The sequence below is a fragment of the Sycon ciliatum genome, chromosome 2 (genome assembly GCF_964019385.1).
Source record: "Sycon ciliatum chromosome 2, ocSycCili1.1, whole genome shotgun sequence".
Classification (NCBI taxonomy): Eukaryota; Metazoa; Porifera; class Calcarea; order Leucosolenida; family Sycettidae; genus Sycon; species Sycon ciliatum.
In genome coordinates this window covers 1,698,459-1,716,522 of record NC_088644.1, presented here as the reverse complement: position 1 = coordinate 1,716,522, position 18,064 = coordinate 1,698,459, and the positions used below count along the sequence as shown (strand labels likewise).

At 49.4% G+C, this 18,064-nt stretch overlaps 1 protein-coding gene across 2 annotated transcripts; it reads left to right on the top strand.

The window, feature by feature from the left end:
* The first annotated feature begins 14,631 nt into the window (after positions 1–14,631).
* Positions 14,632–16,920, top strand: LOC135808207 (uncharacterized). 2 transcript variants are annotated; one of them, XM_065321364.1, is made up of 2 exons: positions 14,632–14,943; positions 15,536–16,920. In XM_065321364.1, the coding sequence occupies exon 2, from the start codon at positions 15,673–15,675 to the stop codon at positions 16,357–16,359; it is 687 nt and encodes a 228-aa protein (XP_065177436.1). In that variant the 5' UTR covers positions 14,632–14,943; positions 15,536–15,672; the 3' UTR covers positions 16,360–16,920. The 2 variants fall into 2 exon arrangements, with proteins under 2 accessions (XP_065177436.1, XP_065177435.1); XM_065321363.1 differs by having other exon boundaries at positions 15,513–16,920.
* The last annotated feature ends 1,144 nt before the right edge of the window (positions 16,921–18,064 follow it).

Below are 18,064 nucleotides of genomic sequence, written 5' to 3'. Positions count from 1 at the left end.
GCTGGAGTACTGTCCCCTGGTCTGGCTTGGTGCGCCACCCTCACACTTGGCCAAGCTAGACCAGATCCAGCGACGAGCCATCCACATCATCGGATCGGGCTCCTGGCTCCCTAGTCTATCTCTGCGGCGGACAGTGGCCTCGCTTGCATACTTGTACAAGCTATTCTGCCTAGATGCGGACAGCCCGCTAAAGAAGATCCTCCCCCCTGGTGCCCAACGTCGACCTCAGGACATACAGCCCACCCGCGTGTCTGCTCAGCCTACGCACCCACACCAGCTATCGACTAACCTGCCAGCACGCACCCGAAACAGCTGTCTTCGCGCATTTCCTGCCAGCGCTGTGCAGACATGGAATGCTCTGCCCCAAAGCATACTGCTGAGACCCCCACACCTGGAGGGCCTGCAAGCCTCTAAGTGCCGTGTCCACCGTCACCTCCAGCTGCACCACTGGAGCTGGGCGACTGAGAGCCTCTAGCAGACCTCCCACACCCACCTCAGCCGTAGTGCACACACCGCGTCTGAGACAGTGTCTTTATTGAAGTTTTTTCGCTAGCTTATATACTCTTCCTCGCTCTATGTTGCGGCACAGTAGCTCCCTTGTTCATGTAATAGCTGGCCTACTGTAACAATTATGACTTTGCTGGCCAAATAGCTGAGGCTGCAGTCACCTCACCAATCATCTCATATTTTCAATTTTCCTTTTATTTTACTTTAACAATTTCGCAACCTCTCTCTCCCTCTCTCTCTCTCTCTCTCTCTCTCTCTCTCCCTCTCCCTCTCCCTCTCCCTCTCCCTCTCTCTCTCTCTCTCTCTCTCTCTCTCTCTCTCTCTCTCTCTCTCTCTCTCTCTCTCTCTCTCTCTCTCTCTCTCTCTCTCTCTCCTCTCTCTCTCTCTCTCGCTCTCTCTCGCTCTCTCTCTCGCTCTCTCTCTCGCTCTCTCTCTCCCGCTCTCTCTCTCTCTTCTCTCTCTCTCTCTCTCTCTCTCTCTCTCTCTCTCTCTCTCTCTCTCTCTCTCTCTCTCGCTCTCCCTCCCCACCCACTCTTGGTGCGTCCAGGTGGCTATGAAGTCGAGACCCTAGGTCGGCGGAGCTCCCTAAACCTCACCACCACTGCCACGATTCAGGTTGTGCGTGCTTCCCCTAGCTGCATCTCATGTTTGGCATTAAGTGGTCTTTGTAAAAATAAAAAAATAAAAAAACGTTGCTCTTCGTAGAACGCCTGTTCGCTGCCGACAACTTGCGCTTCGCGGAACGAACACAATCCAACGAGTCGGCCAAGGGGAGCCTGAGAACAGACGCGTTCCACCAGAGGCGCTGTAATGGTCTTCGATGTTGTGTGCTGGTAGTTTAGTTTAGTGGGAACTACCATGCCCAAGCCACCATGTTTGTTTGTTTCTTTCTTTTATTTGAATTCGTTTAGAGCACAGGCTATTCTGCCTTCTCACCAGAGGAAAAACCTCCGGTTCCTGCTAAGAACGAATATAATATTATGAGAGAAGGTCATAACATGATAATTTCAAAGCACAAAGTATGTGCAGTGTCATGCCCCAGGGGCTGCTGAAGCCTAGTGACTGCCAAGCGTCTTGGCGCGGCGGGCGAGCAGTACAGTGTCATGCCCCAGGGGCTGCTGTGGCTATCGACGTCGGCGAGTCGTGAGGTGCGTTCGCAGACCTTCATGCCGGCACTCGGACAACTGCAATACTAGTACACAGACTCTCACTAGCTACATAGTACTCTGATTCTGGCACGTTATTTCTGCATTGAATAGTGATTGATTTTCCGCGCCGAATTTCCGACGCTGCATGCATGTCCAATGCACGTCAACAGTACTTCACACTTTTCTTTTTCCCGCGTTATCACCTCAGCTATGCCAGTTTTGTATGTGGAAACCCCCACAACAGAACAACAAGGACAATCAAGGCTTGTTTGCTGCTACTTTAAGTTTCATGCTCACGCAATCATCAGGCAACATGAAGATCGGGTGCCGACCATGCCGGTATATATGCCAGGAGATGGTGGTATAAAAAGCTGTGTGAGACTGTGGGGGCTAGCGCAGTAGCGGTGATGTTTTAGGCAGGGGGCTGTGTGCAGAGTGTGTGGTTGTTGAAGGCAGGGGCTAGCAGTGCAGCGTGAGCGCGAAGTGTGTGGCTGGTGTGGGCAGGAGGTGGTGAACAATGCGTGTGGATGTTGTAGGCAGGAGGCTGTAGAGCTAGCAGTGTGATAATAGCGCAATGTAAGTGGATGTGTCTGGTGTGGGCAGGGTGTTATGAGCAAGGTGTGTGAACGTGAATGGTGTGGGCAGGAGGCTGTGGAGACATGTTTAGGTGACACCGTGGTTTTTTAGGAGATACTTGTTCTCGTGTCGGCACTTGGACACCATTTCGGAGCGCTTGTTGAGGCTGCACGCATCAAAAGCCACAACAAAGCGGTCCTCTGCCCGCAAACGAAAAAACCGGAAAAGCCCTGCAACTGCCGAGACAAGCCATCTTGTCCACTCAACGGTGAATGCCAAACGACGGAGCTGATATATGTGGCATCCATAACGTCAGGCCCCACCAAAAAGGAATACACCGGTATGTCGGCGCCACCATTCAAGTCACGCCATGCCAACCACATGACTACAACAAGATACGAGAAGTACTCCAGCTGCACTGAGTTCTCCAACTACATCTGGAAGCTGAAGAAATCCAACGCCCAATACGAAGTCGAATGGAGGATAAAAGATCGCGCCCGGGCATACTCCAACATCACGAAGCGGTGTTCCCTCTGTACCAGAGAAAAGTATCACATCCTGAACACGCTAGGGTCACCGTCCAGCCTCAACAAGCGCTCCGAAATGGTGTCCAAGTGCCGACACGAGAACAAGTATCTCCTAAAAAACCACGGTGTCACCTAAACATGTCTCCACAGCCTCCTGCCCACACCATTCACGTTCACACACCTTGCTCATAACACCCTGCCCACACCAGACATATCCACTTACATTGCGCTATTATCACACTGCTAGCTCTACAGCCTCCTGCCTACAACATCCACACGCATTGTTCACCACCTCCTGCCCACACCAGCCACACACTTCGCGCTCACGCTGCACTGCTAGCCCCTGCCTTCAACAACCACACACTCTGCACACAGCCCCCTGCCTAAAACATCACCGCTACTGCGCTAGCCCCCACAGTCTCACACAGCTTTTTATACCACCATCTCCTGGCATATATACCGGCATGGTCGGCACCCGATCTTCATGTTGCCTGATGATTGCGTGAGCATGAAACTTAAAGTAGCAGCAAACAAGCCTTGATTGTCCTTGTTGTTCTGTTGTGTATTACGCTCTGCCTTTGTGGTGTTGAGCACTGTCAAGCACTCTGGGTACATCCTTTGGGGTATGTGGAAACCCCCTATATAATAGCAGTTTGGTCTATATTTTTAATCATTCAAGTTTATTTCAACATCTAACTTCACTGATGAGCTATATATATTATATTAGCGAAACAGCTGTCTGAAGGAGTTTATCAATATCGTCCACGGAAGTGTCCTCGCAATGGTGATGGTTGTGTGCAGGAGGGTCTAGTCGGCTAAAGAGCGCTGTTTAATGATGGAGGTGACTCAACATTCACAAAGTATGTATATAATTCAAATGGGTGTGTGCATGTGTAAGCATGCAGTGAAGAACACACAGAGAAAACATGCAGTAATGTGTAGGGATGCCGAGGAAGGAAGCAGCGCGATTAACACTGGTTACAAATTACAATAATATTAATTCTGTTCAGAGCCAGTTTAAAGGAAAAAGCCTCCCTGTGGAGGCGAATATCGCTGGGAAGGGCATTCCAAAGAGTGCTGCCCAAAAATGTCAATGACTGACGACCGGAAGGTCCAGGAAGGAAAGGCACTTGCAGTAGCCGCTGTTCCTGTCCTCCAGTAATTCGGCGATCATTCCGGGATGCTTGGCCTGTATTAGCCATTAACTGAAAGTAGGTGCAGAAAAGAGGACTTGCAAGATCATGTAGGCAACAGAAAACAAAAAAACCTTGTAGTGAAAAATTTGAGTTAGGGATCGAATAGATAAGCTCACGAGGAGAGGGGCTGTGGATGCACGGCTGGAGAGTCGGAAAAGTGCACGAATTTTAAAAGGATTTGCTGGATTTGATTAAACGACTCTGCAGCTGCTGTGTCAGCGACGGGAAGAATGCACTGGATGCGTACGTTAGTCGTGCTTGCACAATGCCAATGTACCAAAGTCTGCGGGCTCTGATGGGCAGAGATCGCCCATGGCGCCATAGCTGGCTGATGGCGACTGACGCCTTCTGCACAACACTGGAGACATGTGGCTGCAAGGATAGCTGGTCATCAATGGCTACGCTAAGGTATTTGGCAGTGGAGGTAACAGTAAGGCTTGACCCTTACATTTCACGACTGGTATGTTGCCAGTGAGTCCCCGAGATTGAATTACCATGACTTGGGCCGGTTTTGCCGGTATTCAGCAGAAGCCCAATTTCGGAGAGCCAGTCAGACAGACGTGTCACAGCCGTAGTCAAAGTCTTGCAAACAGTGTCCAGATCTGAATCAGAATAATCTAGGATGATGTCGTCCGCGAACTCCTGATGAACAACATTGCAAGGTATGACATCGGAAATGTCACTCGTGTAAAGGACAAAGAGAAGCGGCCCAAGAACACTGCCTTGAGGCTCACCTCTTGAGCATGGGACTGCATCAGAGAGCCTCACACACCTTGACACGCTGAGAACGACCAGACGGCAAGGAAAGTAAACCATTTCTCTCTCCATTTCATTAGGGGGATATCCAGGTACCATTGGGAGGAGCTTGTGATGAATAGCCTCCTCCAACGCTTGACGGCTTCGGCAGCACCCTCCACTGTCCGGCAAAGAAACGTCCATTTACTCTGCAGCGCACTCACCAAAGCATGGTAGGCTGCCTGCGGCTGCGACTCAGAAAACTCACACAACTTGTTCACCTGCCCGAGGAATCCACTCACTCTGTCAGCCAGGTATTTCTCGACGAACGAAGCAGTGCCGAGGTCTGCAACAAGATAACGACAGCCATCCATCCTCACTTGAACGCCTGTGTCAGGGACTAGATCAAGCACGGCATGATACCTGTCTGGCTTCACCAGAAGTATCGACTTGGTTGGATTCAAATGGTACCCGTACAGAAGTATCGACTTGGTTGGATTCAAATGGTACCCGTAAGCTTCCCCAAGGCTGCTCAGGGAGTCCCACCACGCACGAACTGCCGGCAATCGGCCTGCTCCGGAAGAATCATCCGCAAACCATGTTTGAATGATGTCAGCCGTTGAGATGCCCTCAATCAACGGCAGCCCCCCCCATGGCCCCAGCCCATACATGGTCATTGATAAGGTATCTCCCTGCGTGATACCCTCTGATGAGTGCACAATCTCACCATCAACATACAGACGGGCGGGATTATGGTATGTGTTGATGACCACGGTAGAGAGAGAAGGGCATGAATGACGTATATTTTGTAGACAGCATCTGCCATTCAGTCTATCGTGGATGGAGAAGAGAACAAAATAATGACAGTATCTTGGTGGAGCCACAAAGTGCAGCGACAGCGCAAACTAACGGTTAAACCAGCATGTACAGTACAATCATGGTAGTCATGGTAATCATGGTAGTCATGGTAATCATGGTAATCATGGTAGTCATGTACATATTGTTAGATTGATAGCATGAAAAAAGGTGGAGGACACTAAAAAGTTCAGGTCTCAGTAGCTACATGACTGCCAGGACGACATCCAGGAGCGATCAACGAATAAACGACGGACGTAAGGAGAAGTCTTAAAACTCCCCTAGCACAATGAGGGTCAGAACCGGGTTCAACACCCATATGGTTCAAATGGTCCGCAGGGACCGGGGCTCTGCCAACCGCGGAAGGTGGTAGTAAGGTCACTGTTTCCGAACACAGTGTCCTCCACCTTGTTTCATGCTGTCAATCTAACAATATGTGTGAACTATAACAAGGTTTATCTAATACTAGTTTTGAACTAGTGTTGGGTTATATAAGTCATGTCCCCGGATCCCTCTCTCTTTCTCTCTCCCTCTCTCTCTCTCTCTCTCTCTCTCTCTCTCTCTCTCTCTCTCTCTCTCTCTCCCTCTTTCTCTCTCTCTCTCTATCTCTCTCTCTCTCTCTCTCTCTCTCTCTCTCGCTCGCTCGCTCGCTCGCTCTCTCTCTGCTATTGGCGCGCCTGGTTGTGATGAAGCCGAGACCCAAGGTCGGCAGAGCATCCCAGACCACGCCACCACTCCTCTTATTCATGGCTCACACATGACGGGTTTACGTGGCTCTAGTAAAAACTTTAAAAAAAATGTACATATACATGCCGCCCATCTGATCTGGCTGCGAGCTTGTTAGTGATGTAATGCTCTGTGTAGCAGAGGGTATGCGAAAGCACGGTCACCTTAAGGCTAAGATTTCCTTTGTTGACAATGCATGTACATGTATGGTCTCCTAGCCTGGACTGGGAGTGGCATGTCTCTGCATGAGAATTCTCAGTTGGCACGTGACAGAGTTGCCTGGTAGTCACATCATGCATCTACTGCTTACACAGCTGCAGAAAGCCGTTTTCTTCTTTAAAAAAATTTCTCATCTCATTTTTGATTTTTTTCTCACTATTACACAGAGATTGTGCGCCTTAACCTGCAATAGTGCTCAAATCCCCGGAATGGGCAGAGCGTTGTACGCAAGAGGTACACAAAAGGAAGTAAATAGGGCTGTTTTTTGTAGTTCCCCAGAGTTTCATGGTAAAAACCAATCACCAGAAAGACAACATAAGGAGATTAGAAAAAAGCGCAGGTATATGAAGGCAATCGTGGGGTCGTTCTTCCAGCCGGATGCAATCCGAATGATCAGTTACCTCCTCCAGGACACCGTACTGAGGGTTGTACAGTAAGTATCGTTTATAAAGTGACCGGATATAATGATATACCGGTTATAGTGATAGAACACGTATTGTATTGTATTGTATTGTATTGTATTTATTTAAAAGGATTCTCCAAAAGCAAATGGATGCTTATCACGGAAGTCTCCCACATAAATATCGCAAGAAAAATGGGGAAATGGGGAGAGGAGAGTGGACGATGAAGCATGGGAAGAAGGGAAACAAGCACCTAAATATCGAGGTATAAAAGCAGGAAAGAAATCGACGAGGGAAGAAATCACCTCTGCAGATAATAGCGGGACATTTAGATGAAAAAAAAACCAGCAAGGATTAATTTCAAGGAAAAAAATTTCTCAAACGGAAAAGTTCGGAATTCCAGTCAGAGAATATCTATGCTGAGAGTAATGAGCCTTTAGAGCAATGCGAAAATTGACAGAGGACTGAACGCAGCGGATGTGTTCTGGAAGTTTGTTCCATTCCACAGATAAACTGAAGAGAGGGGATTTAAGGAAATGGGCGCCAGAACGAGGTAAAACTATAGAGGACGGGTGACGACAACTAAGGGATACATTGAATTTGAAACGAATTAGCAAAGACGGAAGCTGGTAAAACACATGATGAAAATACAGCAAGGACAGAATCTGACGACGCCACTTCAGGGATGACCAGTCACAAGTACGATTAAGAATCTGCTTCGGGGTTTCCCACTCAGGAGGGTGCCGGGTCTTACAAAGCAGATATGAACGAGCAGCAACGGCTTGCAGTCGGTCTAACGTGAGCGAATCTGAATGGGATACGGCGAATGACCAGACAGGGACTGCGTATTCTAACAGTGGTCGTACGTAACACTTGTAGAGCAAATTCACGGTTGAAGCAGAAAGGAAATGGGCCAAATGGCGCAACAGAAAAACACGACTGCGAAACTTATGGGTGATAGATTTTATATGGTCAGAAAAATTTAGTGAAGGAGTGATAGTCACGCCGAGATGACAGTGGCTATCACCTTTCTGAATAGGCACACCGTTCATTGTCAAGGGGGATGACGGGCCGGGGGCTAATGCATATTTTTGAAAGGGTAGGTGGACGCATTTACTGGTGTTAAACGTCATGGCAGTAGCTGATGACCATTGACAACACTTATCAATGTCAGTCTGGAGCAATGCATGATGGATAGGAAGTGAGGTGTTTGCTGGAGAAACAAGAATTAAATTAGAGTCATCAGCAAAAAGGGATAGGGTGCTAGAAGCAGGGGCATCAGGAAAGGAGTTGATGCACAGGTTAAAAAGAAGCGGGCCGAAATGGGAACCTTGGGGTACGCCAGCGGTGATGGGCAAAGGGTCAGAAAGAGTTTGGCCAATGCGAACGCAAATACTACGATCACTGATAAAGTCCTTCACCCAAGAACAGGCAGAAAGAGAACACCAACCTGAAACAGATTGAATAACTAAATGATGACTAACTCTGTCAAAGGCCTTAGAAAAATCAAGGAACAGCTGGTCACAAGAAGACTTAGAGTCAAATGCACGCGAAACAATTGAGGTAAGCTGTACCAATTGGTCAACTGTTGACCTCTTTCGACAAAAGCCAAACTGGCTGGAACTGATAATTTTATGGCTCTCAACAAACGAGTAAAAGTGACGGCTAATCATAGACTCATACAATTTGGCAACTGCATTTAACAGCGATATAGGACGGTAATTGACTGGGTGAGAAGGATTACCTTTTCCCTTGAACACAGGTACAACAACGGCAGATTTCCACTCCCTGGGCTGAGTACTGGACAGCAAGCAGCGGTTGAAAAGGGCGGAAAGAGACTGTGACGTGACCTCAGCTGTTTCACGGAGGATGCGATTGTTCAGCAGTCCAGCGGTTTTACGTGGAATGGGAAGTCTGGATAGCGTGTCAAATACGGACTGCACAGAGAATGGTTGTATGGAGAACTTCACAGTGGACGTGGGTGTTAAAATACCAGCTGAGTGCAGGTCAGGTGTTAGCAGTGGCGCCTGGCTGTAGCTCGCAAACACTTTGGCTAGGAGATTCGTCTTTTCCGTATTACTCGTGGCTGGGTAGGCTTGGTTGTCATGGTAGAGGTCAGGGATAACCGGAGACGGGCGATTCACATTACAAAGGATCTTTGCTTTTCGCCACCATGTACGAGTTCCATGATGCTGAGCCATGTCTCGCGCCATCCTCTCGTGATAATGGCGTTTCGCCTTCCGGAGCAAGGAAGTAAGACAGTTACGTGAGAGTCTATACGCTATCCAACTATCTGTAGATCCGAGACGTTTGGCCTTGGCGAAGAGGCGATCCCGAAGCCGCCTCTGACGATGGTGAACAGCAGAGTACCAAGGCTTGTTTGATGGAAATGTGCTTCTCCGGACAACGGGAACAAACAACGATACAGAGTCTTCCAGCGCTGTGCGCCACAATGACCAGGCCTCATAAACTGTTTGCGCATTTTGGACGGCATCTAGCAAGTGTAGATGCCACACGTGGTTGTTAAATGCTTGCACGTCAAAATCAAAATCAAATCAGAAAAAAATACAGCTAAAATATCACTATATACACTATTATCGGCTATACCGATATATCGCTTATTGTGATGGACTTCCGGAAGCGAACCATATCAAATGTACAGGAAAATATCGCATATAATGATCAAGAGTGATGATCACACATGTCCGTTTCTGGCTGTGCTACCCCTCGCAATGTGCTCCCTTTGTATGCTCTTGTCCGTTTCTGTATGCACATGTCCTTTTCTGGCTGCGCTACCCCTCGCTCCCTTTGTATGTATGGTCTTGTCCTTTTCTGTATCTTTCTGCATGCTCTTGTCCGTTTCTGGCTGTGTTGCCTCTCACGATGATGTTGCCAACTCACGTACACCATGGTACACAGCCACTCATGTCTATTTCTGGCTCTACGCAACTCGTTGGACACCGAGTAAATCTACGTGAGTACGGATCCAGCTCAGGCTTTTTTTTGGAGAACACGCTGAAGAAGCAGCCATGCCACATGATGTATCGAAGTTCTAGTACATGTACAGTCTGTACTCGTACTGCACTGCCATGCACTGCTCTGTGTCATGCACCGGTACACTAGTCCGCGGAGCATGCATGCACTTTCAGCATGCTTTTTCCAGCGTGTACGCATCATTTCGTGTGCAGTCATGTGCCATGTGTCGGTCAAACATGCAAATCGGTTATAGTGATGCACCGGATATAGTGATAAATTTTCGAAAATCAAAGGGGCACGTTATATCCGATATTTACTGTACTCCCATCCGCTAAAATAAATAAAATAAAAAAAATTCACGGTTCGCGTGAGACTCAGCTGGAAGCCGAGTTTTCCGCATCCACCGTGGGAACGCCACCACCCTCTAGGATCAAAGGCGCAGATGCAGCGCCTAAACGGTGGGAGGTGAGTAGATCAGACCCACCACCAAGTGGTCAAAGACCGAAATCCCATTAGCTGCATCCATGTTACCCTCGTGCCAGGCCACGAGTTCCCAATTAACTGTGGGTCGCAGCACGGCTGGAAAAATTCCTTCCGCTTCCAAGCAGGACTTGAACCTGGTACCCTCTGTTTCTCAATCATGGTCTTAGACCATCCCACTATGCCTGTCTGTTCTTCCCATCCGCTAAGGGCCCGTCATTCCCCACTCTCCGCGGCACACCCCAAGGTGACTCGTTGTCTCCTGTTCTTTTCATTGTGTACCTTGAGGGTGCGCTGCGTGATGTTCGGCCTCTTCTTCTACCACAACCCCCTGCCGATATCTCCCTGGGAGATAGCTGTAGCTGATTTTTATCTTGTTTTTGTTGAAGATCTTATTCAGTGCTGATCCCTTTGGAAAATGCTTTTTGATGAGACCCAGGAACCTTGCACCAACGTTGGTTCTGACCGTTGTGCTATAGGGCGGGTTAAACCAAATCACATCTCTGCTCCGCCGCTTCCTTCTTTTCCTTTATCCGGTTCGTCACTATATGCTATGGTTCTTGGATGTCCGCTTGCTGCCAGGGCGTCCTCGTATACGGGCTTGGCATTATTGAGACTTCTTCATTACAAGATATCCGCTGAAGACGCTTGTTAACACCAATCGGGATCTGCTTCAATACTTGTGGCGGGTGGCAGGAGCTGACATCAACATATATTATTATTATACTGGAGTGCTTTTTGGTTTTCTGTACGGTTGACAGGTACCGGGGTTGTAGTTCATTGATATGTCGAGGTAAGTAATCGACGACATTTCTGTTAGCGTCTATCGTAATCTTCAGGCCGTGTGTTTGGAACACCTGGATTATCTCCTTACGCAAGTGGTCAGGTCCATGGCCAGTGGCATCCTTCACTATGGCCAGACCATCATCTCGACACAACCCGACACATTCCTCGCCTACAAGAGGGCAGAGCTTGCTGAGCATAAAGGCTCCTACAAGCTCACAAGCCTCAGCTCCATCGTATGGTTTTCTCACTATTAAAGAGTCGACGAGGAATAGGCTTTCCCCAAATCGGCCCATTTTTTCACCTATTCGGCTTTTCGCTCGGTTCAAAAATACATCAGGTTTTTTTTACTTGGTAAACCGGCCTCTTGTACGGGCAGAATTAATTAAGTAACACAATGATACAATAAAAACAAGTACCAGTAGTTACATACATGGACCATACGAGAAAAAGCAATGATGACGAGGCATAAACAAGTGTCTAGTGCTGTATGGCAGCTTCCCAGACAGCGAGTCGAGCGGATGACTCAGCCACCTCCAGGTGTGAATACAGCCGTCGTGCACCACGTAGGCAAGCCACGCTAGCACGGAGAAGGGCAAAGCTGAACCTGCAGCGGATCCATGCCGTCACTACAGAGTATGGCTCACCAGAATACTGATTTGTTGGAGACCATTGCAGCTATTCTCTTGAGGAGAGCGGCAGCAGCTCGACCAGTACCACCAGTTGCTGCGAAAAACACAGGGATGAAGGTTCCACGCTCGACCTCCTTGACGCGCTGTTCGTATCGCCTCCGTTTTTCACGTTCATGACGCTGGTAGCAAGTGTCGTATCCATACGATTGGCACGTGCCTTTTAGGCCTCTACGGGACAAGTATGCCTTATTTAGTTGTTTTATTATTTATCTATCTCCCGTAAACGGGTTCATAATCGTCTTTATTTTATATTTCCCCACATGGCTCCCGCTCTTTATGCAACAGTTCGTACGCATATTTATTACGGTGATACGCTATTGCATGCGGGACCAGCAATCTCGTGGCCATGGATTTCCATGGCCGCAACTAGATCATATTGCCATCTCCTTGTTTTTCTCTCTCTCTCTTGCCTTCCGCCTTCAGGCGGAAGCTTCGGCTTTCGTCTGTCTTGCCTTGTGCTCTCATATCGTCTCTTGAACCAAGTTAGCTCCTTTTGAAGATGTGAGTCAACCTGAACGCTGGTGTGAGTGTACGTGTCTGTATATGCCTGAGTGTGTGTGTGAGAGTATGTCTAGGTATATGTGCGTGCGTGCGTAAGAGTAATTCTGTTGGTGGACTCTCTCCAAGTGGCCACCACTGCACGGCCTTGTAATGTGAAGGTTTATTAGTAAGTTAGTTCATGTCGACGACCGCAGCCTTGGGGTGCAACCCCGGGGCCGACCGGATACGACATTTGGCGCAGTGAACAGGATCCGACACCTTGTGTGCTGTCAACGAGAGAGACATTGATGATTATGACATTGTGATGCCCCGGTCGTTCGAATGGACGGGCAGTATGGATTTTCCGCTGCCCAATCCGCGAATGAACGGACTTCTACGAGATCTCAAGGATATCAAGAAGAAGGTATGGTTGTTCTTGGGCTGTTTCTCTTGATCGTAAGTCTGACGACAATTCCACGTGGCGTCGTAAATCCATTATTTTGGTTTGTGTCACTTGGTATGGACATTCGCATTCTGGAAACAGATGTGGAGCGCCGCCAAGTCAAGGGTTTGATCATGGCGTCAATGGAGAATTTGACCTGTATGACGAAGCTGGCATAGTGGCAGCAGTTTTCCTGCTGCCCTTGTGGCTTGTGTTTTTTTTTCGTGGTTTTGTGTTTGTGACCTTGTGGTTCAGCAGGTGCTGTGAAAAAGAGCTGCTGTTGCCTCCCGCGCTGTCTCAGCAGCTGCTCATGCTCGTGCAGCTATTGTAGCTGAAGCCATTGCTGTAGGGTTTCTACCGCCCCATCGGTGGGAGTGGAATCGATGCCCCTACAGTGCGATCCTCGCTGGTCCCCTGACCTTGCCGGTAAGGAAGAATTGGAAAAATACGCCAGTTTGTATTTGTTGCAAATTGACGCATTTGCAGCGCTTGTTAGCTCTGTGCATGTGGCTGATTGCAGACTGATTATTGCTGAGTCCTAGGCCTTGCGAGTTCCCAGAAGAAACCTATGAATTAGCCTCTGGGATGTAGCTGATGCTATTACCGCTCTTTAGAGATCGGATAGCTCTAGTCTAGTGCCCTTTTCTGTGGGTTCTCAGTCTGTGGGAGTACTTTCTCTGAGAGTTGTCATTATTAACAAAAGAAGGGGGGTCGTTTGCATCTGCTTCTGTAGATTTTCCCGGGAAGTGGAACCCTGGGGTTGAAGTCAGTATCTGCAAAACTTAGACTACTACAGAAAACAATAGCCTGATCTATGTGTTCTGTCTTCTTTGAACATGCGAGTGAGTGTGCGGACATGTTGGTGCCTGGAGCGGTGAATGGATGTCCAGTGGACGCTGTGATTGATACAGGATCCGCCGCTACATTGTTGTCAGAGGATTTTGCCGACCGCCTACCTAAGGAGCTGGAAAAGGAAACCTCTGACCAAGGCCCGAAGTTAATTGGCGCCAACGGGCAACCACTAGAAGCCGTGGCGTCAGCAATTGTTCAGTTGGAACTCGGAGATGCAACCTGTTGGCACCGGGTAAGAATTGTTAAGGGGTTGCCGCGTGATTGTATTATTGGCCGGGACGTATTATCCCACATTCCTTGCACAATTTCTTCGGGACAAGGGCGAATGTTCTTCTCTACCTCCCCCGCCTCAATCAGTACTGTGGGTTCGGATTATGGAGTGTTGAAACTGAAATCTAAAGTGAAAGTCTTTGACCGCCTCTTGAAGGCAGATCTGCGGTTGAAGCCCAGTAAGTGTTTCTTGTTTCGCACAAGTGTTGAGTTCCTGGGCCACATTGTTACCCGGGAGGGGGTTAGGACCGACCCGGGTAAGATCGAGAAAGTCGGAAACTGGCCTACCCCTGAAGCAGTTGGAGAAGTGTGTGGTTTCTTGGGATTCTGTGGGTATTATAGGCGGTTGGCCCAAGATTTTGCCACCATTGCCCGCCCCTTGTACAGCCTGACGAAAACTGGCCAAGTGTTTTTGTGGACCCCTGACTGTGAAACCGCTTTCCTGAATCTGAAGACAGTGCTGACGACCGCCCCAGTACTAGCTTACCCCAGGTTTGGGCAAGATGCATCACCATTTCTGGTAGACGTAGATGCTAGTGGACTAGGGTTAGGAGCAGTGCTGTCTCAGGTTCAGGAAGGTCTGGAACGGCCGAGAGCGTAGGCTAGTCGACTTCTGGCCGATACAGAAACACGGTACGCATCCACGAAAAAGGAATTGTTAGGTTTAGCGTGGGCTCTGCGACATTTTCGTTGCTACCTGCTTGGTGGACAGTTTGTGAGTCTTACGGATCATCGTTCTCTAGAACACTTGGCTAATTTCAAAAATCCACCGGCGATTGTGGCTCGCTGGCTGGAATTTTTGTCTGAATTTGAGTTCACCATATTGTACAGGGCAGGTCGATCGCACACTAACGCTGATGCACTGTCACGCCGCCCTGACGCTTCGACGACGCTGTTCGTAGGGGCCGTGAACAACGACGTTGGCAACATCCCCGCACCCCTCATCCGCCGTTTCAACTGGCCGTGGTCAAGATGGGAAACGGAACAGGAGAAGGACCGAGATCTCGCCCAAGTAGTGTCCTGGCTAGGTATGGACTCTCCGCCTTGCCCACAGGACATGATGGGTAGCAGTCCTGAGGTACGTATTTTGTGGAAAAATCATGAAATGCTGGTTCATCATGAGGGGGTGTTGTGCCGTCGTTGGGAGGACCCTTGCCCCGGTAAGCCGTCTATCTTGCAAGTTGTGGTTCCCCGGCATTTACGTTCATTGGTTTTGCAAGAGTATCATGACCAGGGGGGACATACGGGTTCTACACGCCTGCAGAAGAAACTGACGCAACAATTTCACTGGGTAGGCATGAAGAAAGATGTCTTGGATTGGGTTGCAAGTTGTTCTTCCTGTAGCCAGTTGAAGCGTCCCGTTGGCAGAGGGTCTGGCGCTCCAATGCAGTCTTCCTGGACGGGGTATCCTTTTGAGCGAGTAGCAATGGATTTGATCCCCAATTTGCCGGAGACAGCGGAAGGGAACCGCCATATTTTGGTTGTAGTTGACTATTTCACTAAATGGGTGGAAGCTTTTCCGCTTTCGAGAATGGATGCTTCCACTATTGCTTTGGTGTTTGTAAATGAGTTTGTGTCACGTTTTGGTGCTCCTGATCGGTTGCATACCGATCAGGGCAAAAACTTTGATGGCTCTCTGTTTCGCAGTGTTTGCTTTCTGCTTGGCATAGATAAGACCAGGACAACTGCGTACCATCCACAGAGTGACGGTCTGGTTGAGAGATTCAACCAGACGCTTGAGCGTGGCCTGGCGCACTATGTCTGCCGGAATCATCGAGATTGGGACATCAAGTTGCCAGCCTTCTTGATGGGATACCGCTCGATGCCGCAGACTAGTACCGGCTACAGTCCAAGCTATCTGCTCTTTGGTCGGGAGCTATGCCTACCTCAAGACTTGGCATTTGGATTACCGCCAGGAGCAGCATCCGCAGTAGCGTCCCAGCCGGAATTCGTGAGTGCTCTCCGCCGACGCCTGGAGGACGCTCATGCGCAGGTTCGGGAGCACTTGGGCAACGTGCACCGCTATCAAGCGCATATCCGTGATCGTAACGCTAAGGCCGTGACGTTTGCAGCTGGTGATGCAGTGTGGCTTCTGGTGCCGGCCATTCCCACGGGTACAACCGCCAAGTTTTCTAGACTGTGGCACGGACCGTACCTAGTCGAGGAGAAGCTCTCCGCCGTCACCTACCGCATCAAGCTGTCTGAGCCCACGGCACGTCGGCTGATAGTGCACGTCAACCGGCTGAAAAGTTGTCATCATCGACCGAGTCGGCTGCAGGAGGTTCACGAACAAGATGAGTCGGACCCACCGCAGCCCATGGCATCCACCCTGACTCCGTCCTACCAGCCTGATGCCACTGATGCCGCCGCCCGAGACGAGGAGGACACCGCTCGGGTATTCGACAGTGCTCCGCCAGTTGGCGTGATGGAAAGGCGAACCCCGCGTTCCCGCCATCCACCTCAGCTGTTTGGGAGTCCCGTCTGGCACGAGTAAGGATTTCAGTGGTATTGACTGGATTGGTTGTGGCCAATATTACAGCTAGTCTTTGAACAGTTTTTTTGATCGGAACTCCAATTTTGACCTGCACTCGTTTAGTTAAATTGTTAGCCATAATCTTAGTCTAATTTATTACGTTACTTATAACACGAGGACGTGTTCTTTTCCGTGTAAGCGAGGGGATATGTCGTATCCATACGATTGGCACGTGCCTTTTAGGCCTCTACGGGACAAGTATGCCTTATTTAGTTGTTTTATTATTTATCTATCTCCCGTAAACGGGTTCATAATCGTCTTTATTTTATATTTCCCCACATGGCTCCCGCTCTTTATGCAACAGTTCGTACGCATATTTATTACGGTGATACGCTATTGCATGCGGGACCAGCAATCTCGTGGCCATGGATTTCCATGGCCGCAACTAGATCATATTGCCATCTCCTTGTTTTTCTCTCTCTCTCTTGCCTTCCGCCTTCAGGCGGAAGCTTCGGCTTTCGTCTGTCTTGCCTTGTGCTCTCATATCGTCTCTTGAACCAAGTTAGCTCCTTTTGAAGATGTGAGTCAACCTGAACGCTGGTGTGAGTGTACGTGTCTGTATATGCCTGAGTGTGTGTGTGAGAGTATGTCTAGTGGACGCTGTGATTGATACAGGATCCGCCGCTACATTGTTGTCAGAGGATTTTGCGGTGATGGAAGAGGATCGATTTGAGGGAGCAAAGGGGTTGAAAACCCGAATATCGAGAAAGACTCTCTCGAACCGACCTCCCCAAACACCACTCGCCGCAACATCAAGTCGAGCCTGGTCTTCTGTGGAGGCAGTCTTGTAGCGGAGCTGCTCACCAGAGAGCGGTTGTAAGTGTGGCTCGATAGCGACACTATTGTCCACACGTTTCAATAGCGAGGCAGTGATGTTCCGCACCTCATTGTGTCGAAGTGACGGGAAACTTCCGGTGCTGCATGTCAGGGCATGGGCTACTGTGAAGCTGGCTCCACAGACACAGGTTGACGGTAAGCGAGAAGGCCGCCAGCCATAGCGCAGTGCCAAACCATCGCGGAACTCGCTTTTGGATAGCACAAATCCATGACGGGATAGCGGATGACAAGTGAGCCAGCTGGAGGCGCCAGGCTCACTTGCCAACTGAATTGTGTGCTGCAAAGTGGGCGATGCGTCGGCAGCGAAGCCACGGATGTCGGTCTTCGCTTTCTGGCTGTGATCTGCACGCTGTGACGCTTTGGCCGAGGCAACGCTGGCAAGAGCTTCCGTCACACTGAAGTCTTGGTCGAGGATGTTGGTGGTGAGCGCCGGTGTGATCGCGCGGGATGAGGCGCATTGGGTTGTCAGAGATGTTGGATTGACGATGCCCAGGCCATCATCCCGGCAAGGGAAGGCAAACAGCCGTCGCAGCTCCAGACTGACTTCTTCTCCAGTCAGGGCTGGCAGCAGTTTGGTAACAATGGCGTGTTCCAACTGATCAAGACCACTGGACGCATCCGGCAGAACACGACACAAGAATGTCCAGCGGCATGAGAGAGCACGAACAAAAGTAGTGTACGCTGCCTGGGGCAAAATACATCAGAATCGGCTGCAAAATGGGGTCCAGCGGATAACGCCGCCATCATATTCGGCATTATGAGACTATCCGAGCATCAGAGCATTATGGAGCATTAGAAAGGAACAAGACGAGCATGATGTGAGGTTTGA